Source organism: Salvelinus alpinus, chromosome 9 (assembly GCF_045679555.1).
Source record: "Salvelinus alpinus chromosome 9, SLU_Salpinus.1, whole genome shotgun sequence".
Classification (NCBI taxonomy): Eukaryota; Metazoa; Chordata; class Actinopteri; order Salmoniformes; family Salmonidae; genus Salvelinus; species Salvelinus alpinus.
The window spans coordinates 36744267-36770634 of NC_092094.1; the positions used below are offsets into that span (position 1 = coordinate 36744267).

Genomic DNA, 26368 nt, shown 5'->3' on the forward strand with positions numbered 1-26368 from the left:
TTAGCAACAGCTGCACAGCATTCATTAGTTATGTGCCGATTTCAAGTAGAGTTCGCTTTAAAGTTGGATGCAGAGGTCAGGTTTTATAACTTAGCTTTCTTCAGTCCTGCATATGTTTTTTTGACCTTATTGATATAGTGTATCCAGTGTTAATGTAAAAATAAAACCATACACGACAACACAGAATCACACCAGCAACCTTAATAAAGAATTCTGTTTGAATTCCCTCTCCAGCCTAGCCATAAACCTCTGGGCCAAAATGTATTTGGTTAGGGGCACCACAGTTATTCTCCAGTTATCCTCTCTCTCTCTCACTGCAGCAACAGTTTCTATCATATCCCCCTACCCGAGAGAGAGACCCTATTTACTTTTGGGAATAGAAACTAAAAAAGATTGAATCCTGTAATCTATAATTCATTGAGGTCAGGGACCTCTAGAGACTGCATCGCCCCATCTATCTGGAAGGTTGATTTGCTTTGTTTTCATCTTACTCTTCACCTTGTGTTGTGGTTGTGTTGTGGTTGGGATGTGGTGCTGCTAACACATGACACCCTAGAAGCTATCATGTTTTGTTTGAATCTACTTGATTCTAATTTTCATACATACGCATCAATGCAGTATCAGCAATGCCCATCAGGTACTAGACCAGCCAGCCAATCCAACTGCTTTTCAAACTGACTTATGATCAGATTTTTCCCCCGATAATATCTTTAACTTTCATTCAGTCCAATTACAGCCCAACATAATGATAACTGAATTGTTAGTGCCTGATGAATAGTACCAGTGAATTGAATGTTGAGATTAGAAGAATCTTTGCTCGTCTCAAATCTTTTCTTCACCAGAGAGAGGAGGGAAGTGAGAGAATATGACATGCTTCTGCCTGTCACTTTGTGTGTTTATAATCAGTGCTTGACTTGGACTGAAATAGGTGTCGGTACTCATTTTGGGTGGGGGTACTGTTTACATTTAGGTGCAGGAGTGCCACAATACTTTAGAACTAATATTCTATAAGAGGAACAGGAACTCAAACAGTAGAACATTTGAGGTGCTGGTACTTAGCTCCGGTCAACTCCTGCCCAAGTCAAGCACTGTGTAACGGATTTCATCCGAAGAGGAGGAGCAAGGATTCGACAAAAATGCAGCGTTGTAGTTCAACATATTATTTATTTACAACAAACAGACGAAGACGAAAAACTCTTGAATAAAATACAAAACAACAAACGAAGTAGACAGACCTGGACTACGAACTTACATGTAACGAAGAACGAACGAACAAGTACTGACTACAAACAAACGAACGATACAGTCCCGTATGGTGCAACAAACACAGACACAGGAAACAACCACCCACAACACCCAATGTGAAAACACCTACCTTAATATGATTCTCAATCAGAGGAGATGAAAACCACCTGCCTCTAATTGAGAACCATATCAGGTACCCATTAACCAACATAGAAACAGAAAACATAGACTGCCCACCCAAACTCACATCCTGACCAACTAACACATACAAAAACTAACAGAAAACAGGTCAGGAACGTGACACACTGTTTATAATTACATCTTATCAGTTTGAAATAGGTCAGGCTTTCAAGGATTCTCTCTCTGTCTCTTCATAACTCGTTGTTCTCACGTTATTTTGAGTTTGAGTCTCCCTTATCCATTAAGAGAGTGCTGTAGTAGCTTGACTTGAAGTATCAACATGGATGGGAAAATAGGGTAGAGGGGTGTAGGAAGGATAGGAGAGAGAGGTAGAGGGTGTGGGAAGGAAGGAAGAGAGGGGTAGAGGTGTGTAGGGAGGATGGGAGAGTGGGATTGAGGGGCGTAGGGAGGCTGGAAGACAGGGGGGTTGGGAGAGTGAAGGTGAGGGGTATAGGGAGGTTGGGAGAGTGGGGGTGAGGGGTGTAGGGAGGTTGGGAGTGTGAAGCAGAGAGATGTAGGTAGCATGGGAGAGTGTGGGAGAGAGATATGGTTTGGGCAGCAGCAGGGTCTGGGGTGTGGAGGATGAGAATATATGTGGTGGAGCAGCAGCACTACGTTGGCCGGCCCATCCCTGGCTAATAATGTGCTCTTTCGTTAAGCCTGGGAGCCTCCTGTTCTACATTAAACCTCTCTGGGGGTTTTCTGTGTGGCTCCAGGCGCCAGTCGGCGAGACAAACTCCACAGCCTCCCTCTCTCTCTCCACCCATTTTGTCTTCAGTGATGCTCCAGGAGTGTGTTTGCCGTGCTGCAGACTCGTAGTCAGTTGTCTGAAATGTGGGCAGTTATATCCCAGAAGTGATCCCTGTCTGGAATATAAGCGCCATGTGAATTGAAACAGACTTTCGGAGGAGTTTGGCTATGGACTTTCTTTCTTTTCTTACCGCACTGCAGTGGAGTCCTCCTTTCATGCAATCATATAATATTGTCTCGTTACTCCCTTTTGAAGAGGCAGGTTGTCAGTTCAGTGGTTTTACTGAATGCAGTCCTTCTGCATCATTAAATTAAATCACTGAGCGGCGGGACAGAAGAGCTAGAGCAATGAGAAGCATTTAGACAATTTACAGTATGACTCCTCAGTAACCCTTCCTCTGTAGCAGGGAGTACAGTAGGCACAGGGATCCAGAGATACTGCCGTGCTGCATCATGTCTTTAATCAAAGACGATAGAAAAACGCCCCCGTTGAAAAGTATTTATTGTCCAGCCTTCTCCACCGTCCAAACAAAAGCCTTATCATCATTTCAGAATCCCAGGCCTTCTCCAAATCACCCTTCCTGATTAAAATTGCCTGGAAAATGGCGGTGAGCAGCGATTATAATTAGGTGCTAGACGGGACTCATTTGGTGGTATTTGGGGGCATTGTTTGTCGTTACCTTCCTGCTGACCTGATGTTGTGGAGAGAGGTGTCCACTGGGAGAGAGGTACACCTAGGGCTGTGGCGGTCTCGAAATTTCGTCAGCCGGTGATTGTCAAACAAATAACTGTCATTCTCACGGTAATTGACCGTTAATTAACATAAACAAATTTATCATCTCCTGGCTTCCAACACAGCCTACAAGCCTCTTTAAAAAGTCTAATAAATCCATGTAATATAGCCTACACCTTCACAATAAATCCATAATTTATTTTATACAGGTCTAAAGAAGCATGATTTGAAGAAAATGTAGTCTATTTCAGAAGAAAAGAAAAGCATACTCTGAGTTGTCCTTATGTTAGATACTGATGTGGATATGCCAAATGGCTGTGGGCGACACTAGTTAATTTTGCAGACAAGATTGGCTTATAATTCCATGGCATTATTTTATATTATTTTATAGTATGAAGAATATAATTGAACAAAGCTGAAATAAATATTTTCTCCAATCGATTTTAGGGAGTGTGCACATGCGGCTATTCTGTGTTGAGCAGTTAACAAAAAAATAGGTACTCATATGCTTCATTTAGAGTTATTAATGTAACTTTAGTTGTTCGACAAACGTTGTGCTATATGTTTAGATTTTTAATACAGAATAAGGTTGCATGATGAAACTCTAATGATGATTTGAAAACAGTCGCTTGAAAGGTATGAATTCTGCTTTGTTTTTTGCTTAGGCTGTACACACTTCGTCAGTCTCTCATTCACAATTTGACAAGCACTTGATAATGCCTTGAAGTTCAAGGCGGCATCCCCGTTGTGGCCGTTATGCATCCTAAAAAATCCATGCCTTTTGCGGTCCGGAGTGCTGCTTTGTGCCCTTCTCCCTGAGTGTGCTGCGCAATCCGAAGTGTGTCTCACTCACACATGGCTCTAAGTCATGTGATTGGGTCTTTCTCACAGGCTACAAGTTAAGACAGACAGATCAGGGACGCAACTGCGCGTGTCCTTATCCAATTTCGAGGTGCATATTGAAGATATTGGATGAACTGTCCACATTTACTTTTCATCAGCCAACAAGATGAGTAGGCCTAAAGAACACTAAAAGCACTAGCCTATGTCAATCTACTATCCCCCATAGTACAAAAGCTGACCTATTCTATTCTGTGCGAGAAATAAATATTCCGGTCTGGGACAGTTGTGGGATGCGATAGATCCCAAATTAATACAACTACTGGCATCAAAAAAAAAATGTTTATTCAATGTGGCTGACGCCACAGATCAGAACCTTTAGCTTAAAATGTTGATAATTTATTAGGCCATTTCTTCACATTATAAGTGCAGCAACGCGCACATGGTAGTAGGCTATAAGCTCGAATGTTCCATAGCTTTTATTATAAAGGTGCATTTTTATGGTGAAAATTCTCATTCCCGAACTTGAAACTCACACACTGTTTATATATGCCAGTTAGGCTCTACACCCCTTTTAAAGTGGATTAATGTGATTAATTTTAGGAAGTTATTTGGCCACTTTAGCTGTGATACAAAACTTATTAAAACATATAGGCCTATGGGCTAGGCTAACAAGTCGCAAAAAAAGGCATTGTTTCTTATGCTCGGCATCATTCACAAGTGATAAGATATAAAAATCTAATCAAAGTTTATTTGTCACGTGCGCCGAATACAACAGGTGTAGTAGACCTTACAGTGAAATGCTTACTTACAGGCTCTAAACAATAGTGCAAAAAAAGGTGTTAGGTGAACAATAGGTAGGTGAAGAAATAAAACAACAGTAAAAAGACAGGCTATATACAGTAGCGAGGCTATAAAAGTAGCAAGGCTACATACAGACACCGGTTAGTCAGGCTGATTGAGGTAGTATGTACATGTAGATATGGTTAAAGTGACTATGCATATATGATGAACAGAGAGTAGCAGTAGCGTAATAGAGGGGTTGGCGGGTTGTGGGTGGTGGGACACAATGCAGATAGCCCGGTTAGCCAATGTGCGGGAGCACTGGTTGGTCGGCCCAATTGAGGTAGTATGTACATGAATGTATAGTTAAAGTGACTATGCACATATGATAAACAGAGAGTAGCAGCAGCGTAATAAGAGGGGTTGGGGAGGGCACACAATGCAAATAGTCCGGGTAGCCATTTGATTACCTGTTCAGGAGTCTAATAAGTCTAATAAGTGATAGGCTAATATTGTCACCCATCAGACTATTCTTGATTTAATCTTGTCTTTACATTTACTAAATAATATATGTGTGACATTTGTTATGATTTAAAATGAACCATTATCATGCACCTGTATTGAAACAGGGGCAGTGGGAAAAAATACATGTCATCTATGCACTTAAATAGCGAATGGAGGATGCTTTTCCCTATGGTTTATTTTCATGCCAGCCAGGTAGGCTATACTCCTGTTGTAAATATAAGCAATGTTCTTACTATTAGGAAGTTGATACATAAATATAGTAGGCCTAGCCTATAAAAAGCTCATGGGATACTCCTCTTTATATTAGCGGCCATCACTCTGTTTTCCCCCACAATTGCACAGCCTTTAGAAATGTTGCGCAAAATGAGACATGGGCTCTCATGTAGTGTTTGATTAGATTTTCGAATACATTTGCATTGATGTCAGAGTGATTAGTTGGACACTAGAGTGCTTAGTACCAGGCAGTTAGCAAGTTTGGTAAGTTACTAATAACCAGCAGCAGCATCAGAGCTGCGTAATAAGCTTAATAACCGTGACTAAACGGTCATTTGTAATTTGACTGCCTTCATGACTGTGACCGCCGGTTTGGCGGTAATAGGTAATACGGTCACCTCAACAGCTTTAGGTACACCCTGCTGGAGATCACTCTGCACCTGCAAAACTATGGCTAGCGCTATCTGGGATCCTTGGAACGTCTCTACCCTAAACCCTAACTCTAACAGTAACCCCTACCCTTACCCTACCCATAACTCTTACCTAACCCTAACATTAACCCTTACCGTAACCATTTTAAATGTAAACTTTAATGGGGTGACGTCAGAGGTGGGACATCCCGAGGATCCCGTTTAGACATTTCTGCTAAACTATGTGTCAACTTCACACAGAGATAACTGCACAAATCCCATTTCCTGTCTCTCTTCTGTTTTTACCACTACTTTTACTACTACTGCTTTCACTGTTTTTACTGTGGCTTGACTGACAGGTGGATATTGATGTATTTAAGTCATGCTTGAGCAGTTCTGTACTGATTGTGTGTATTCATCAGAATCCAGTTACCTCTGTCATGCTTCCACCTGTCACCAGAGTGTGGCAGAGACCGTCCTAGAGACATTAACGACACTCAGGTCTGTCCAATTTAGTCTTTATGATTTCCCTGTTAAAAGAGGTGTGTTTTCTGTTGTTCTTTGCAGAAGCTTGAGTTGTTTACTGTGTGCGCGTCCGCTTGTTTCCTGAGTGAGTTTTCAATACTTTTTTCAAGTGTACTGTGTAGCTACCGTTTCTAAGTAAAGTATTATATTCATCCTTAACCACTGATTCCTCATCTGGTCTCTTCTCTGCACATGGGTCCAACCTTACCATGTCACAGCAAGCTTCTGCCCAAACATGGACCCAGCAGAGATCACCCAGATCAAGAATTGTGTAACCCACCAAGGAGCACTGCTGGGGCGGCAGCAAGAACAACTCTCCCAAATATCACATGCGCCGAATACAACAAGTGTAGACCTTGAAATGCTTGCTTACAAGCCCTTAACCAACAGTGCAGTTCAAGAAGAGTTAAGAAAATATTTACCAAATAAACTAAAGTTAAAAAGTAACACAATAACGCGGCTATATACAGGGGGTACCGGTACCGAGTCAATGTGTGGGGGGTACAGGTTATTCAAGGTAATTTGTACATGTAGGTAGGGTTGAACCACAGTGCAACCTCAACCCAGGAGGAGCCAATGTCCAAGTCTCATCGCCCAGTGCTACAGGCGTTCCTCCAGTTCCTCCAGGGAACCTGCACCGGGAACCCAAGATCTCAACCCCCGAGCGGTATGATGGCCCCCTGGGAGGATTCAAGGGGTTCCTCACTTAGTGTTCTCTGGTGTTCGAGCTACAGTCCACCTCGTTCCACACTGATCGGGCCATGATCGCGCTACATCATCTCTCTACTTTCGGGCAAGGCCCTGGTGTGGGCAACGGCGGTGTGGGAACAGCAGTCACTATCCTGCAGCTCCATATTAGCCTTCATTGTCGAGCTGTCATGAGTCTTTGACCAACCAGTCAGCGGACGAGAAGCAGCCAGCCGACTGTTCAACATCCGCCAAGGGGCCAGACCTGTGGCTGGCTTCGCCATTGAGTTCCGCAGCCTCGCCGCCGGGAATGGGTGGAATACGGAGGCCCTGGTCACCGCTTTCCACCAGGGCTTGTCTAACTCCATCAATGATGAACTGGCCCCTTGGGAACTGGGAGAGGACCTTGAGTCCCTGATAACGCTGGAAATCAAGATCGACAACCGCCTCCGAGAACGCGTGAGACAGCGCCTTTTTGACACCACCCCAGTATCACAGTTTCCTGAGCACCCCAAGCCCCCCAAACACAGCATTGAGGAGCCCATGCAGCTGGGATGTACACGTCTGAGCCGACAGGTGCATGACAGGCGCATGCATGAAGGCTGCTGCCTCTACTGAACCACTCAGACTCTTAGTTTTCTTTTTATCACTGCTCCCGAGAACCCCCTTATCCTAGGGTACCCCTGGCTAGTGCTACATAACCCACTATTCTCCTGTTCCACGGAACACCTCCCAGGCTGGGGTAAGGACTGCCAGACTAAATCTAAGACCACCACCAAGAGCCTCACTGTGTCCTCCTGCATCCATTGAAGACCAAGACTCTCCCTGCCGAATACTTCGACCTCCGGGAGGCCTTCAGTAAGAGGCAAGCGTTTTCCAAGTTTCCTTCCTGGGTCACATTATCTCTACCGCAGGTATCCAAATAGGCTCCGTAAAGGTTGAGGCAGTCACCGACTGGCCCCGTCCCACCTCACTCAAGCAGGTCCAGCGGTTCCTCGGGTTTGCCAATTTTTACAGGCATTTTATACGCAACTTTGGTGAGGTGGCAGCGCCTCTCAGGGTCCTAACCCTGCAAGTCCCAAACCCATTTTTGCTGGACTCCCGAGGCTGACAGGGCATTCATGGAGCTCAAGGGACGTTTCACCTCTGGACCCATCCTCGTTCATCCTGATCCTACTCATCCCTTTGTGGTAGAGGTGAACGCCTCGGACACCGGCGCAAGGGCGGTCCTTTCACAGCGGAACGAGGAGGACAAGAAACTGCACCCATGCGCCTTTCTCTCCAAATGGTTCTCGCCAGCGGAACACAACTATGATGTAGGCAACCGGGAGTGGCAGTTAAGTGGGCTCTTGAGGGGTGGAGACACTGGTTGGAAGGGACATCTCATCCTTTCGTGATCTGGACGGACCATAAGAACTTGGTCTCCATTCAAGAAGCCAAGAGGTTGAACGCTCGACAAGCTAGGGCTCTATTTTTTAACAGGTTCGATTTCACACTAGCCTATCACCCGGGATCCAAGAATCAGAAAGCAGATGTCCCGCCAACACGATGTCTCTAACGAGGAGAGGGAATCCGAGCCCATCATCCCCAGCTTCCGCATTCTGGCCCCTCTGATATGGAGTATTGAGTCCACGGTCCGACAAGCCCAGACCTGAGAACCTGACCCCGGCAGTGGACCCACGTTCCGCGATCAGCCCGTTCCCGAGTACTACAATGGGGACACCCCTCTAACTTAACTGGGAATCCAGGGGTCTATCGGATACTTGGGCGGAAATTCTGGTGGCCCAACATGATTGAGGATGTGGGATCCTTTGTTGTGGCCTGTTCCACCTGTGCCCAAAGCAAGTCCTCAAGACAGCGACCGGCTGGGTTGCTCCAACCTCTGGCCATCCCAAGCCGGCCCTGGTCCCACCTTTCCGTAGACTTTATCACAGGGTTACCACCATTCCAAGTGTTTACCAATATCCCGGTGGTCGTTGATCGGTTCTCCAAGACAGCCCATTTCATTACCTTACCCAAGTTGCCCTCAGCGAAGGAGACTGCTAATCTCATGATTACCCATGTCTTTCAACTACACGGACTTCCCCAGGACATTGTCTTGGATCTTGGGCCCCATTTCGTCACACGGTATTGGAAAGCCTTCAGCTCCCTGTTGGGGGCCTCGGTGAGTCTCTCCTCAGGATTCCACCCACAGCAGAATGGGAAAACATGGCGGGCCAACCAGGAGCTGAAGATGTTCCTCCGCTGTATCGTCTCCACCCAGGCCAGCAACTGGAGCAAGTTCCTCGTCTGGGCGGAGTATGCTCACAGCACACTGCCGAACTCGTCCACTGGACTATCGCAGTTTGAGTGTCAGTTTGGGTTCTTTATCCTTAACCACTGATTCCTCGTCTGGTCTCTTCTCTGCAACTGGGTCCAACCTTACCATGTCACAGCAAGAGGAAGAGATACAGCTCAATCATTGGCTCCTTTGAGGGGAGGCTCCTCGTCTCCTCCATTAATTCTCTCCAGCAGTAGATCTAATCCCAGTCTTGTAAAGTCTCTGCAACATAGCAGCCTCTGAATGGCTGTATCCATGAATGAAAAACTGCCTCATGTTCTGACTGCTTTCAAGCCTCACTAATGCGATTGAGATTCAATCTTTTCTTTCATTTTCTCTGACGCTCTGTCTAACTGGGTCTGGAGCAGGCCCAAAGGAGTTCTACTGATGCAGGCAGCACAGCGCCTTTACCTGGCTGTCACTGTTCAGACTCCATCATGTAGGGGATGAGTTTAAAAAGAAAATCCCAAACCTTTCTTCAGCCACTCTAATGTGCTAGTGACAGTGTAACACTGTGAACTGTCTCTTATAGTACAGTTGAGGTAATACTGTACAAGTCAAACTTCATGTTTGTCTAACTTCCTATATACCATACCTCTGTCAATTCCAGGGTATGATAATGATGTATTACAATGATTAAGTACATACACAACAGACGTCAGGTTGTCATGAAATATTATTTGATATTTGTGAACTATGTGAACTGTGGTTTTTATGGAATTGACAGTGTAACATTATCCTTATAGACGGGAAATGGGCATTATAGTAGGCTCAAGTGGAATTATTGATTTTGCTTCGAATTTTCAGTCTTTCGCAGGGCCTATTCTACAGTAAAGCATTCCTCGGTGTCACTGTCTCTGTTGTCCAGCTGGAGTGCAATCCTGCCAACAAAGGTGTGATCTGTTTGAAAACAAATATGCCAAGATAACTCATGTTTTTATCTATTTTAAAATATAAACATTCAAAGCTACACACTCTAAAGTGGCTGTTGGCTGACTTGAACCAATTAATAGTATCCTAGCAACAGCAGTCAATATGTTTCTTAGCAACACCATTTGGATATGCATAAATTATATTTAATTCAAAACGGGTTGGTCTAAACAAGCATTTTTTTTATTTTAACTTTTATTTAACCTTTTTAACTAGGCAAGTCAGTTAAGAACAAATTCTTATTTACAATGACGGCCTAGGAACAGTGGGTTAACTGCCTTGTGATTGGTTGAGATGCGTTCTAAGCCATACTAAAAAACCTGTTTAGCATGGGTAAGCCTATGTCGCAGAAATGGGCATCTTTTTTCCGTTCCATCTGAGAGATCCCTGCGGATCCACTGTTCCATCAGCCCAGCCAGCCAATCCATTAACTTCATCTCCACTGCAAAAAAGCATAGTGTAACGCTCGTCGTCGTAAGGAATAGTGGACCAAAGCGCAGCGTGGTAAGTGTTCATGGTTTTATTTAATATCAAAAACACTCGAACAAAGTAATAAAAACGAAAGCGAACAGTTCTGTCAAATAAACAGATACTAAACAGAAAATAACTACCCACAAAACACAGTTGGGAAAAGGCTGCCTAAGTATGATTCCCAATCAGAGACAGACAGCTGCCTCTGATTGGGAACCACACTCGGCCAAAAACAAAGAAATAGAAAACATAGAAATAAAGAAACTAGAATGCCCACCCTAGTCACACCCTGGCCTAACCAAAATAGAGAATAAAGCCTCTCTATGGCCAGGGCGTGACACATAGAGATATTATGTATCCTTGCTTCTAGCCTAACATATGTTATGCAACAACGGTACAAATTTTACTGTCTGTCTCTCGACGTTTGCAACATTGTTTCAATATTGAAATTTGATCTCCACTGTCCTATTGAGAATGAACGTGTCAGGACGAGGCAGACGTATTTTCTCAGCCAGTCGAAGGCATGAATCAGCATCATTTTTATGGATATACTAAAAGAAAGAAATGTGAATAAAAAAGCAGGTCAAACAAAATGAAATGCAGCTAGTTTGCTGTCTTAGAGTTTTTTTTAACCTTTATTAGGCAAGTCAGTTAAGAACAAATTCTTATTTACAATGACGGCCTAAGAACAGTGGGTTAACTTCCTTGTTCAGGGGCAGAATGACAGATGTTTACCTTGTCAGCTCAGGGATTCAATTTAGCAACCTTTCGGTTACTGGCCCAATGCTCTAACCACTAGGCCACCTGCCACCCCAAGGTGAATGAAGTGATTGTTAGCCTTAGTAGGCTAGCTGGCATACAAAGGATAAGAGCGTTGCCAGCCAGCATGGCAACCTGACCGATAGAATGAATGGCCAGCCGGCTTGGCTAGCAACCATAGATGTGTCAGAACTAGGCCTATATTTTTGTTAAGGGATGAAATAGTAGCCTATGAATACATTTATCAAAATAAAGTTTTTAATGTAATTGGTAACCCCTTGTAGAAAAGCAATTGTACACAAGAGGGCGTGCAAAACAACTATTTTAGCACAGCTGTGCTGATCTACGGTAGTCGGCTCCGCTTCGTACCTATGACCGCAGCACATCCGTGCTAAAAAAGTAGTTTAGCATGCCCTCTTGTGTATAATTGCTTTAGCAGGGCCTTTGAGTAAAGTATTTGAGGAAGCTAAGGCTCACACATTATCAATAAGGAATCATCAGGCACCATCATCTTAGAAGTCATAAAAATATGAGCTTCCAGGAGGTTACTGTATGTCTAGATTTTGCATAATCTTATAGGAGCCTACTCTGAAAGGGATAGAAGTGGCAGATATCACTCAACTCAATTCAGGTATCTCTCTGTCTCACACTGCATTCAACCCTCATTATGTCTCGTTTTCTGACTGACTGCTGAAAGCCTTTATCACACAATGCCTCTGTCTGAGACCCTTCCTGTGTGTGTCTGTCCTTGGAGGTAGACTCTGTTAATGAAGAGATCATAGTTTTCTTTATCATCAGGCCCTTCAGCTCACACACACAGAGCAGCAATTAGACCTCTATCACTCGTCTTCTGTAATCAGCCCACAGCAGCCAGGCTTAATGTTATCTATTAATGCTTTCTCTCTCCCTGTGTAATGACCAGTGGAGGCTGCTGAGGGGAGGACGGCTCATAATAATTTCTGGAACGGAGCAAATTGAATGGCGTTAAACACAAGGAAACCACGTGTCTGATGTTTTTGATACCATTCCACTTATTCCGCTCCAGCCATTACCACGAGCCCATCCTCCCCAATTAAGGTGCCACCAACCTCCTGTGGTAATGACCTACAGTGATATGATCTGTGGCTGAAAGGGCTTTGCGTCAGGTGCTACCTGCTGCTCAGGACACTAATATTTGATATTTAACAAGCCCATTAGTTAACAAAACACCTTTTCTGATTTTCCCACCTCTGAATTGTCACTCATATTACAGGTACATCTGAGACAAGACACACCTTATTCAGTCTCCATTTAATATGGATGGCTCTGAATTGAATTACAGATTTTGGGAAATGAGCTCTATTCACATGCATTTTGAGGTTGTGGCTATTTCTCTGGGCCAGCCATTTGATAATCAGTTTTACAAATTCATGTAATTTTCCTCAACCCCTCATCTGGAGCTGGGAATCCTGTAACTTGTCAATGATGCAGGGCTTTGAACCCACATCCTTTTAACGGGCTGCACTCTGCGCACACACCCAATCCTGGCGACCTCAGCGTAATAGAATATGGACCTGTGAGCCAACACTGTAGTATTCACCCTACTTGTGTTACTATCACACTACTAATAGACCTCTCTGTCTGTCTACCATTAGTGCAGTACACAAGGCCAACCACAGGCTTCATGTATCATATGTTGCTCTACTTGTGTAGATATGCACACAAAACATGACTGACGTAATATCAAATAATCTGAAGCTAATTTGTATACTAAGATCAATCAAATAGTCTCTGTTTGTGCAAACAATCTTAAAGGGAAATTACACCACTTTTCAACCTCATTTTCAATCCATTGCATAAACCATTATCTCTTGCTGATACTGTCCCTAAATTACACCCTGTACTTGTAAACAACATTGTATCACTGTTTTGATGTTTTTTTATGAAAATACTGCCATGTTTGATTGCTATATGGTCTACTATATTAATTCTCTCAGTATTACTTTGGTGCAGACTGCAGTATAGTCCTTTATAGAATCCATCATCTCCTCTCTGCAGAGGCAGGGTCAGAGGCAGGGTCAGAGGCAGGGTCAGAGGCAGGGTCAGAGAGACAGGGTCAGGTTTAGAGACAGGGTCAGAGCCAGAGACAGGGTCAGAGACAGGGTCAGAGCCAGAGACAGGGTCAGAGCCAGAGACAGGGCCAGAGACAGGGTCAGAGACAGGGTCAGAGACTGGACAGAGACAGGGTCAGAGACTGGACAGAGACAGGGTCAGAGCCTGAGACAGGGTCAGAGACTGGACAGAGACAGGGTCAGAGCCTGAGACAGGGTCAGAGCCAGAGACAGGGTCAGAGCCAGTGTCAGAGACAGGGTCAGAGGCAGAGACTGGTTCAGAGACTGGTTCAGAGACTGGGTCAGAGACTGGGTCAGAGACTGGACAGAGGCAGAGACAGGGGCAGAGATAGAGGATGGTGAAAGAATGATCACACTCTTAAACCTCCTCCTTCCTGCTGTCACACTATAACCTGAACTCTAAAACCTCGAGAGAGAAAAAAATCTGATGCTGATGAAACATGGCCACGGCACCAACCCCAGATTCCATTCTGTCTCCATCTTTACTATACCAGCTCAGCAATGTCCATAGTGTGCAATTTGACAACAAAGTTATAACTCTTCTAAAGTATCAGACAGCCTCTTCGTAGATCCTCTAGTCACACAGTAGGCTATATTTCATATTATCAAGCAATGATGAGACTTGGATTAATGTTCATTCTTTGGTATGCAATCACCAGAAATGCCAATACAAAGTCTTAGAAAAGTCTCAGCACATTATCTCATTTGTTCTTATCAGACCAGTATGCAAATTGTTTCTGAACCTACAGCTGGCATTGGCTGAGATAATGGAATTCGATATTCACTCTCTATTTTCTTGGCCTGTTTACGGTTTTCTGTGATAATTAATTATAAGGTTGATGGAACAAAGTGTTCTAATTATCTTAGAAATCTTATTGTGTGTCTGCTTACAAGAGCTGACAATTAAGTTTATCCAAAAGAACATAAAGCTTATTTGACAGCACAAACCATTTCCCCACAATGGCAAAGCAGGAAGAATATTGTCTATTTCATCCAGTGAAATTAAACTGACTATAGATGAGTACGGCCAAGGCTGCATCCTAGCTGACTACTGCCTATATTTCGTTTTTTCTCTTAAGCTTAGAGAAAGTGCCTGTCTTCAACCTTGGGGGAAAATATGTTCTAAAAGCACTCTGCAGCAAGGAAGCTTTCAGAGGCAGTGAAAGACATGCAGAGAGGGACTTATCTGATGTGTGTTCAGATGGGCAGAAGGGTGCTAAGGCTTCTCTCATCCTCTATCTCCTCCCCCCTACGCCTCTCTCTATCTCTCCTCTCGCCAGGTGTACGAACGAGGGACCAACGTGGAGCAATTTGTTACCCGCTTCCTGTTGAAGGAGTCAGCCAATCAGATTCATTCTCTGCTGAACTCGGTGGAGAGTGCTGTGGACGTTATTGACGAGCAGCACTGTAGTCAGTCAGGGTGAGTTGTGGAGTGAGGAGGACACCACTGCTGTGTCATGTCATTATGTGTGTGAAATTTAGCCTGGAAGTCCCCCAAATGAAAATCACTCAGGTTCCTAGCAATGTGCCTTCTCTGGTTACTGTGATCCACCCTCATCCTCTCTCTCTCTCTCTCATCTCTCATCTCTCTCTGGGGCAGCTGGTAGCCTAGTGGTTAGAGCATTGGGCCAGTAATCTAAAGGTTGCTGGATTGAATCCCCGATCTGACAAGGTAAACATTTGTCGTTCTGCCCCTGAGCAAGGCAGTTAACCCACTGTTCCCCAGGTGCCAAAGACATGGATGTTGATTATGGCAGCCCCCACACCTCTCTGATTCAGAGGGTTAAATGTGGAAGATGCATTCAGCTGTACAACTGACTAGGTATCTCCCTTTGTTTGTCTGTATTTCACTCCCTCTGTATAGGTACCCTATTAAGGTCAGTCAACAGGTTCCAGAGAAATGTTATGAGAACCCAGTGCCTGACTACCCTCCTAACAACAGAATCAGTGCTGCTAAGGATGCTGCCCCAAGGATCATCAACACTGCTACAGGTGAGGCCTCTATGCCTGTGTCACACACAACATACTGTACACTGGCATAGGCCTACAGTATGTAGTCTCTCACTGAATAAGTTTTGTATGGATTGGAGTCAATTATCCAGCCCCTTCTACAATCTGCTGATTCATTTAAGTGATGTACTTTACCTTCTGTCTCCCTCTCTCTCCCCTAAGAACACTGAACACCCTCTCTCTCCCCTTAAAACACATCACGTTTAAGCAGAATGTAGACATGTGTCACCTGAACCAAATGCAATGTAAAAAAAAAAATCTGAATGAAGTCTGACATACATTTGTCATTTGCATTTGTGATTAGCTTGGAGACAAGCCTGGTAGAATGAATCAAGCAGAATGGAAATCAAAAGCACTGTTCTCTTCAGGCAGAGTGTTTTATTTCCCATTTTCTACATTCTCAATCAATCATCTACAGGAACATGGAGATGTGACTAGCGGCTCCAGCTCTCCCACAGAGAGGATGAGGATGAGGCAGGGAGGGAGGAAGAAGCGGCTGTAACAATGACACAGATATGCAGATTAAAAAGTCAAATACATTATACACTGCATGCAGCCATCACTTCAGTTAGAGTTGGTTCTGCAGTGAGCCGCTGTAAAGCAGCACATGTAGGCCTATGGGTTTGAGTAGCAATATCAGTCTTCCAAAACCAGTGTGCATATGCCAGACACCCTTATTTGTAGATTTCTTCATTCATTCAGAACCACAATGACATTTCAGCTGTTTCATGCTTCTGTCTCAAAGATAATTCTGGAATATATCAATTTAAAGCAGCTTGCATAACGTACAGCATTCAGAGCAATTACAGAATAAACAAAGAGTGCACAATCAGCATGCATCATGCATGCACTAGATAAACATTATGTACTGTGGTGTACAATGGTTGGGGAGTAGACCAAGTGCTGAAAACGAACTTTCCAATGGGGATAAATAATCCCTTTTCCCCTGAATCCATTCCTGAATTTCAATTAGAGAGTGGCTCCACTGAAAAGCAGAGTTAGAGCTTCTGGCTATGGCCTCACAAATTAATTCCAGTCCAAACTGCTCTCATTTATTAACAGGCTTTATAGAATTACATTAGAATGACATGGAAACCATAGAAACGGGCAATTTTGAGTCCATTACTTAAGCCTGACACCAGTTAAACATTTCCCACAGACACTCATAAACCTGACAGTTTGGGCAATAAAAACCAGTATTACAGCTGTCAGCGGCTGGAAATAGGGCCTTGATTGGGGCCAGCTTGGCCTGGCCTGTCATTTATTTTATCAGGAAGAAAATATTGATCAATACTTCCCTGTGCCCCCTCCCCCTCTGTCTCTCACTCTTAGACTCACTCGTTCTTTCCTGACTTTCCCTCACACTTTTATCAAATATATTTATAAATATAAATATATATTTTTCCTACAGTTGTTCCTGCTATATTGCAATATCCCTCTTTTTTTATCATGGCAGACAAAACATTCTTGTTGCAGAATCTGTCTGTGCTCTCTCTTCACTGATCAGGGAATACCTTGCCAGTGAATGTGCTAAATTTAAACATTCATGCTGATCAGATTTTTGGAACTGCCTCCTTGCAGAACTATATGACACTGTGGGAGAAATTTTGTTTTTAAGTAGGTAACATTGTTCAATGTTACCTGAGTCAAGCCACATTCCTCCATGCATTTTGACAAGGGTGTACTTGTGCTTGTGTGTGTGAGTGTGCAGGCATCAGTGTGTGGAATGAAAATGTTCCTGCGAAAATGTTCCTGCCATATGTTGGACAGTATGCTAAGGCAGCTGCACATGGAGATGGCTGTCTGTTGTTAGCATTGCCAGTCAGGAATAATGACAGCTCTCCTGTGTATGACAGAGAGCATGCTCAAACAGCATGGACAGCCATTCAGCCCCAACTGACCAAATGTGCCTGCTATGTGCATGCTTCAAACGTCTCTATGGTTAAGGCTGGTAGGTTCCAAGATGCCACAGCCCCTCTAAGCTCTGTGCTTCTGTGGTAAGCTCATCGACACAGGGGGAAGTGTCATCCTCTAATTGGCTTGGCACCTTGAGAGGTGATGATTTTAAAGAGCAGAAAGCCCTTTTCCACCATTAATTGGTTATGTTGCATCACATAGAGGGGAGAAGAATGGAAGGATTAATATTATTGGCCTTCCTATTCATTTCTGCCTCACTGAGGCCTCTTATCACAGGGCCTCTCAGTGTGTTTCATTCTATTGTCATTGTCGTCCTGGCTGTGCCTTTACTGCACACACTATTATCCAGGGTGACTCACAAAGGCAAAGCTAATCACAAGAGCCAAGTACGTTAGGATAGAATGTGTTATTGCTTTCTACACAGAGCTGAAAATCAATAAAGGCCTCTTCTCTGCTGAGGCACAAGGTATATATTTGTCAAACCTTGAATAGTCATGATTTTTCCTGATTAACACATTTTATTCCCTATTTATCAGACCTGGTTGGAACTCTTTAATTGCCTCAAATATTCATAGACTCTGGAGGAAAAGATCTATACCATAAAATGTGTTGAATGCTGAGAATGTGTTGGCTTCAGGTGTTGAATGCTGGGAGTGTGTTGGCTCTGTTCTATCAGGGGTGGTGGAGGTAAGGAAAGAGACGCTGGAGGCACAGATCAACCGACTAGCTGAGCTGATTGGACGCCTTGAGAACAAGGTAAGAACACCCACCCTGCTCAAAAAAAGTATTGTAATAAAATACAAAAATTACACTAAACAAAAATACAAATGCAACATATAAAGTGTTGGTCCTATGATTCATGAGCTGAAATAAAAGATCCCAGAAATGTTCCATTCGCATAAAAAGCTTATTTCTATCAAATTGTGTGTACAATTTTGTTTACATCCCTGTTAGTGAGCATTTCTCCTTTGCCAAGATAATCCATCCACCTGACAGGTGTGGATTATCAAGAAGCTGATTAAACAGCATGGTCATTACACAGGTCCACCTTGTGCTGGGAACAATAACAGGCCACTCTAAAATGTGCAGTTTTGTCACACAACACAATGCCAACAATATTGCAAGTTTTGCGGGAACGTACAATTGGAATGCTGATTGCAGGAATGTTCACCAGAGCTGTTGCCAGAGAATTTAATGTTCATTTCTCTACCATACATCGTTTGAGAAAATTTGACAGTACGTCCAACAGGCCTCACAACCACAGACCATGTGGTTGCCCAGGACCTCCACAACCCTGCTTCTTCACCTGCGGGATCGTCTGAGACCAGCCACACAGACAGCTGATGAAACTGTGGGTTTGCACAACCAAAGAATTTCTGCACAAACTGTCAGAAACCATCTCAGGGAAGCTCATCTGTGTGCTCGTCATCCGCACAAGGGTCTTGACCTGACTGCAGTTTGGCATCATAACCGACAGTGGGCAAATGCTCACCTTCAATGGCCACTGTCACGATGAATCCCGGTTTCAACTGTATCGGGCAGATGGCAGACAGCGTGTATGGCGTCGTCTGGGTGAGCGGTTTGCTGATGTCAACGTTGTGAACAGAGTGCCCCATGGTGGTGGTGGGGTTATGGTATGGACAGGCATAAGTCACTGACAGCTAACACAATTGCATTTTATCAATGGAAATTTGAATGCACAGAGATACTGTGACAAGATCCTGAGGCCCATTGTCGTGCCATTCATCTGCCGCCATCACCTCATGTTTCAGCATGGTAATGCACGGCCCCATGTCGCAAGGATCTGTACACAATTCCTGGAAGCTGAAAATGTCCCAGATCTTCTATGGCCTGCACACTCAACAGACATGTCACCCATTGAGCATGTGTGGGATGCTCTGCATCAACATGTACAACAGCGTGTTCCAGTTCCCGCTAATATCCAGCAATTTTGCATAGCCAGCGAAGAAGAGATGGACAACATTCCACAGGCCACAATTAACAACCAGATCAACTCTATGTGAAGAAGATGTGTCTCGCTGCATGAGGCTAATGGTGGTCACACCAGATACTGACTGGTTTTCTGATCTATGCCCCAACCTTTGTTTTTAATCCATAGATTAAGGCCTAATGAATGTATTTAAATTGACTGATTTCCTTATATGAACTGTAACTCAGTAAAATCTTTGAAATTGTTGCATGTTGTGTTATCTTAGAAAATGCAGTTTGTATTTTCTACTTCGGCATGATCAGCTCAGAAATTGATGACTACAAACTTGAAATCACTGATTATCATCACAATTTAGCCCACCCCAGTCATAGACTGTTCTCTCTACTACCGCATGGCAAGCGGTACCGGAGTGCCAAGTCTAGGACAAAAAGGCTTCTCAACAGTTTTTACCCCCAAGCCATAAGACTCCTGAACAGGTAATCAAATGGCTACCCAGACTATTTGCATTGTGTCCCCCCCCCAACCCCTCTTTTACGCTACTGCTACTCTCTGTTCATCATATATGTATCGTCACTTTAACCATATCTACATGTACATACTACCTCAATCAGCCTGACTAACCGGTGTCTGTATGTAGCCTCGCTACTTTTATAGCCTCGCTACTGTATATAGCCTGTCTTTTTACTGTTGTTTTATTTCTTTACTTACCTATTGTTCACCTAACACCTTTTTTGCACTATTGGTTAGAGCCTGTAAGTAAGCATTTCACTGTCATGTCTACACCTGTTGTTTTCAGCGCACATGACAAATAAACTTTGATTTGATTTGACTGATTGAATCTCCTGGACAGCTGTCGTGAGTAGCCTAATTTCATTCCATTGGCTATTGTCCATTTTGCTTTGACCTGTCCTGTTTATAGGATGTGGTGTGTTTGTCAACATGTTCATTCATAATTCACATTGAAGCACATTTTTATTTGATAGGACGCCATTTAGGCTATTTAATCAGAAACACTCATGATGTCAAAAGTGTCTCATGACATTATCATAAATTTGGTCGTCCTGTAGGCTACAGAAAAGGCCACAGAGGCTATATAGTATTTATACTGTATAGGCTGCTACATGATTTATGTTAGATGACTTTGACAGAGCGTTGGTGGAGCGCCGCAGGTCTGTGTCTCCAACAGTACCATGGAGATGTGCGCTGGGCATGGACAAGATAAATGTTTCGCGCCCTGCCTTTGGCAAAGTGGACACTGCTTATCATGGGGCAGCATCACCACTCACCTTAATAGCCCATATGTCACTGGGTGAATAATGTTTTCATTGTTTTGGCCAGAATTATGTGAGGTGATATGTGTTGTTGGAGGTGCGTCTTGGTCAATTTAGCTTGTTAAATGCCACCCTCGTCAATCTGCTGCCCTAAGAGGCTGCCTAATCATGTCTAATGGGCGGGCCATCCCTGATAGAACCAATCTCTAGCACATCCCATGGCTGCTCGCTAGCGCATCTCCAACAGGTCAGACTCGCTCAAGTGGAACAAACTTAAATTTGTGCCTTTTTCAATGCTGATTTGAATGTCATTGAGAAAACAGAGAAGTGTCAAAGAATTTTTTTCACAAACATCCTTTCTGAATTTAAAAGTAATAGTCGAAGTAATCATCTAGTTTTTCAAAAGTATCTGTAATCTGATTACAATATTTTTTTGCTGGTAATGGATTACAGTTTTTTGTAATCCCTTACATAATCCGTTACACATATTTAGCAGATCAGGGTTGGAGAGTATGTGACCAATAAAATTTGATTTGATTTGACTTGAGGGCCGAAAAACTGGGACCTGGGAAACTAGGTGAGTGCAAAAACAACAGGTAGAGTCAAAAAACAGAAGTGTTCAGTAAGGACCAAAATTGTACAATACATTTTTTCTGGCACTCCAAAATGTGATGTTGTGCTCCTAGCTTTTTAAAGTAGGGAGCACTGGGCCTCCCGAGTGGCGCAGTGTTCTAAGGCACTGCATCGCAGTACTTGAGGCGTCACTACAGACCCAGGTTCGATCCCGGGCTGTGTCGCAGCTGGGTGCGACTGGGAGACCCATGAGGCAGCGCACAATTGTCCCAGCGTCGTTCGGGTTAGGGGAGGGTTTGGCCGGCCGGGATGTCCTTGTCCCATCGCGCTATAGTGACTCCTTGTGGCAGGCCGGGCACATGCACGCTGACACGGTCGCCAGCTGTACAGTGTTTCCTCCGAAACACTGGTGCGGCTGACTTCCGGGTTAAGCGAGCAGTGTGTCAAGTAGGGAGCACCAGTGCTAGAGATGTTTTAATATTGAGCCCTGCCTGGGAGGTGCAGCACAGATTGGATGTGTTGTTGGAGATAGAGACCACTATGATGGTCTGGGTTTTGATGGATCGCGGTAAAAGAGCAGGAATAGGCTTTTGTAGGCTACAGTCCAAACTATGTCTTCCAATGGTGCAACTGCTGTTGGCATCCAAAGATTATCCAATTTCAATAAACGCATGGAGGTAAGGATGACAGCAGTGATGTATTCTACGGCGATACGGATATCACTTATTATGGATATCTCCATAGCTCATTGATGTGAATCATACTGCTGCTCTCTCATTTAGCTATTTACGCCTTTACGGATTGTGGTTGTTGTTCACAAATCTAAATGTGGATTTGAACCCAATAATGGTTGAATTCAAGAAGTTTAAGCTGACTATCAATCATTGTTTTTGAAACCAGTGGATAGCCAGTGACAATGCGCTCTTGCAACAGCTGCATAGTGCGGATCTCAGCCTATGGAATAAAAGTGGGGCTTTTTTTTTTTAAGACTGTCAAAAGTGTGCGAGTTTGAGCATGTGGCCTATGGACACATGCTCAAACTCGCACAGTTTCGACAGACTTAAAGGGGCAATCTGTAGTTGCTACATCAATTTTTGGACTTATAAATTATATATACAGTGGGGAGAACAAGTATTTGATACACTGCCGATTTTGCAGGTTTTCCTACTTACAAAGCATGTAGAGGTCTGTAATTTTTATCATAGGTACACTTCAACTGTGAGAGACGGAATCTAAAACAAAAATCCAGAAAATCACATTGTATGATTTTTAAGTAATTCATTTGCATTTTATTGCATGACATAAGTATTTGATCACCTACCAACCAGTAAGAATTCCGGCTCTCACAGACCTGTTAGTTTTTCTTTAAGAAGCCCTCCTGTTCTCCACTCATTACCTGTATTAACTTCACCTGTTTGAACTCGTTACCTGTATAAAAGACACCTGTCCACACACTCAATCAAACAGACTCCAACCTCTCCACAATGGCCAAGACCAGAGAGCTGTGTAAGGACATCAGGGATAAAATTGTAGACCTGCACAAGGCTGGGATGGGCTACAGGACAATAGGCAAGCAGCTTGGTGAGAAGGCAACAACTGTTGGCGCAATTATTAGAAAATGGTAGAAGTTCAAGATGACGGTCAATCACCCTCGGTCTGGGGCTCCATGCAAGATCTCACCTCGTGGGGCATCAATGATCATGAGGAAGGTGAGGGATCAGCCCAGAACTACACTGCAGGACCTGGTCAATGACCTGAAGAGAGCTGGGACCACAGTCTCAAAGAAAACCATTAGTAACACACTACGCCGTCATGGATTAAAATCCTGCAGCGCACGCAAGGTCCCCCTGCTCAAGCCAGCGCATGTCCAGGCCTGTCTGAAGTTTGCCAATGACCATCTGGATGATCCAGAGGAGGAATGGGAGAAGGTCATGTGGTCTGATAAGACAAAAATAGAGCTTTTTGGTCTAAACTCCACTCGCCGTGTTTGGAGGAAGAAGAAGGATGAGGAATGGGGGGGGCTGTGTGTTTCGGGTTGTTGTCATGCTGGAAGACCCAGCCACGACCCATCTTCAATGCTCTTACTGAGGGAAGGAGGTTGTTGGCCAAGATCTCGCGATACATGGCCCCATCCATCCTCCCCTCAATACGGTGAAGTCGCCCTGTCCCCTTTGCAGAAAAGCATCCCCAAAGAATGATGTTTCCACCTCCATGCTTCACGGTTGGGATGGTGTTCTTGGGGTTGTCCTCATCCTTCTTCTTCCTCCAAACACGGCGAGTGGAGTTTAGACCAAAAAGCTCTATTTTTGTCTTATCAGACCACATGACCTTCTCCCATTCCTCCTCTGGATCATCCAGATGGTCATTGGCAAACTTCAGACAGGCCTGGACATGCGCTGGCTTGAGCAGGGGGACCTTGCGTGCGCTGCAGGATTTTAATCCATGACGGCGTAGTGTGTTACTAATGGTTTTCTTTGAGACTGTGGTCCCAGCTCTCTTCAGGTCATTGACCAGGTCCTGCAGTGTAGTTCTGGGCTGATCCCTCACCTTCCTCATGATCATTGATGCCCCACGAGGTGAGATCTTGCATGGAGCCCCAGACCGAGGGTGATTGACCGTCATCTTGAACTTCTACCATTTTCTAATAATTGCGCCAACAGTTGTTGCCTTCTCACCAAGCTGCTTGCCTATTGTCCTGTAGCCCATCCCAGCCTTGTGCAGGTCTACAATTTTATCCCTGATGTCCTTACACAGCTCTCTGGTCTTGGCCATTGTGGAGAGGTTGGAGTCTGTTTGATTGAGTGTGTGGACAGGTGTCTTTTATACAGGTAACGAGTTCAAACAGGTGAAGTTAATACAGGTAATGAGTGGAGAACAGGAGGGCTTCTTAAAGAAAAACTAACAGGTCTGTGAGAGCCGGAATTCTTACTGGTTGGTAGGTGATCAAATACTTATGTCATGCAATAAAATGCAAATGAATTACTTAAAAATCATACAATGTGATTTTCTGGATTTTTGTTTTAGATTCCGTCTCTCACAGTTGAAGTGTACCTATGATAAAAATTAGAGACCTCCACATGCTTTGTAAGTAGGAAAACCTGCAAAATCGGCAGCGTATCAAATACTTGTTCTCCCCACTGTATATTCTTCAAGAATTAATGGATATATATATATATATATATATATATATATATATATATTATCAGCATCCTTGAAGAATATAACTTATAAATGCCTCATAAGCTTAGTTCAACTGTTATACTCCATGAGAACCAAAAATATAAGCTTGTTTTCCCCCAATGTTTGTAAACATTGTACATTTTATAGCCTATAGCATAGTTAAAACAATCATTTTGATATCATGAATGGTCTGTCCTTGCATCCATTGCTCTGTCTCTCAATCTGAGCGTGGTTACATTTCTCCAGGCCCATCCCTCAGCGTTTTACCAAAACAGAAGCGGGGCGTCCATTTTGTTATTGTTTCATCTGTGGATTTGCCCTTTAAACAGCTGTATATTACCAAGATATCAAAGTGTCTTCAACAAAAAGGTGAACAAGAGGCCAAAAGCAAATGCAGCATATGACGTTCATTTTCACATGGAAATAGCACTTTTCAGTAGCACTCAAAGCATGCCATTCCATGAGCGCAGCATTTATTTTTCATCTCGAATCAATGAGCCCAATCAGTCCTCCAAGACAACAAAATCATAAAGAATAGAGTTGTTCTGGCTAATAAGTTTTTAGATTTGGGGTTATGTTCAGGTAAAACAATATTATTGAAGATCAAGGGGTATAACATTTATTGGAAGGACTGGAGTTCTAATAGATTTTGGTTTTTAATGTAAATATACATTTTATCATATTATTACAGTACCAGTCAAAAGTTTGGACACACCTACTCATTCCATTACATTGTAGAATAATAATGAAGACATCAAAACTATGAAATAACACATATGGAATCATTTGTAACCAAAAAAGTGTTAAACAAATCAAAATATATTTTATATTTGAGACTCTTCAAAGTGGCCACTCTTTGCCTTGATAACAGATTTGCACACTCTTGGCATTCTCTCAACCAGCTTCATGGAATGCATTTCAATTAACAGTTGTCCTTTGTTAAAAGTTAATTTGTGGAATTTCTTTCCTTCTTAATGAGTTTAAGCCAATCAGTTGTGTTGTGACAAGGTAGCGGTGGTATACAGAAGATAGCCCTATTTGGTAAAATATCAAGTCCATATTATGGCAAGAACAGCTCAAATAAGCAAAGAGAAACGACAGTCCATAATTTCTTTAAGACATGAAGGTCAGTCAATCCGGAAAATTTCAAGAACTTTGAAAGTTTCTTAAAGTGCAGTCGCAAAAACCATCAAGAGCTATGATGAAACTGGCTCTCATGAGGACTGCCACAGGAAAGGAAGCCTCTGCAGCAGAGGATAAGTTCATTTAGAATTACCAGCCTCAGAAATTGCAGCCCAAATAAATGCTTCACATAGTTCAAGTAACAGACACATCTCAACATCAACTGTTCAGAGTAGACTGAGTGAATCAGGCCTTCATGGTCGTATTGCTGCAAAGAAACCACAACTAAAGGACACCAATAAGAAGAGACTTGCTTTGGCCAAGAAACACGAGCAATGGACATTAGACCAGTGGAAATCTGTCCTTTGGTCCGATGAGTCCAAATTTTTTATTTTTGGTTTCAACCGCCGTGTCTATGTGAGACGCAGAGTAGTTTAATGGATGATCTCTGCATGTGTTGTTCCCACCGTGAAGCATGGTGTAATGCATCTGTGTGGAGCTGGTGAGATGAGTCAGGCGCAGGACAGCAGATATGAGTAATGAAAGCAATTTTACTCAATAATATAACAATACACGTCGTATAAATACAAGGCCACAAATACAGACCGCAATACAATAAACAATTACTCACAAACAAACATGGGGGAACAGAGGGTTAAACAATCAACAAGTAATTGGGGAATTGAAACCAGGTGTGTAAGACAAAGACAAAACAAATGGAAAATGAAAAGCGGATCGGCGATGGCTAGAAGGCCGGTGACGTCGACCGCCGAACGCCGCCTGAACAAGGAGAGGGACCGACTTCGGCGGAAGTCGTGACACATGGAGGAGTAGGTGTGATGGTGTGGGGGTGCTTTGCTGG

The 26368-nt window shown here is 43.5% G+C and overlaps 1 protein-coding gene across 2 annotated transcripts in view; it reads left to right on the forward strand.

Annotated features, from left to right (window-relative positions):
• The window catches only part of LOC139584742 (N-terminal EF-hand calcium-binding protein 2-like), a 144069-nt gene that overhangs the window by 88100 nt on the left and 29601 nt on the right, over window positions 1–26368 (forward strand). For both annotated transcript variants that reach the window (XM_071416914.1, XM_071416913.1), the window contains exons 6-8: window positions 14763–14902; window positions 15347–15474; window positions 18086–18165. In XM_071416914.1, the coding sequence (XP_071273015.1) occupies window positions 14763–14902; window positions 15347–15474; window positions 18086–18165 (348 nt within the window). The remainder of the gene's footprint in view (window positions 1–14762; window positions 14903–15346; window positions 15475–18085; window positions 18166–26368) is intronic.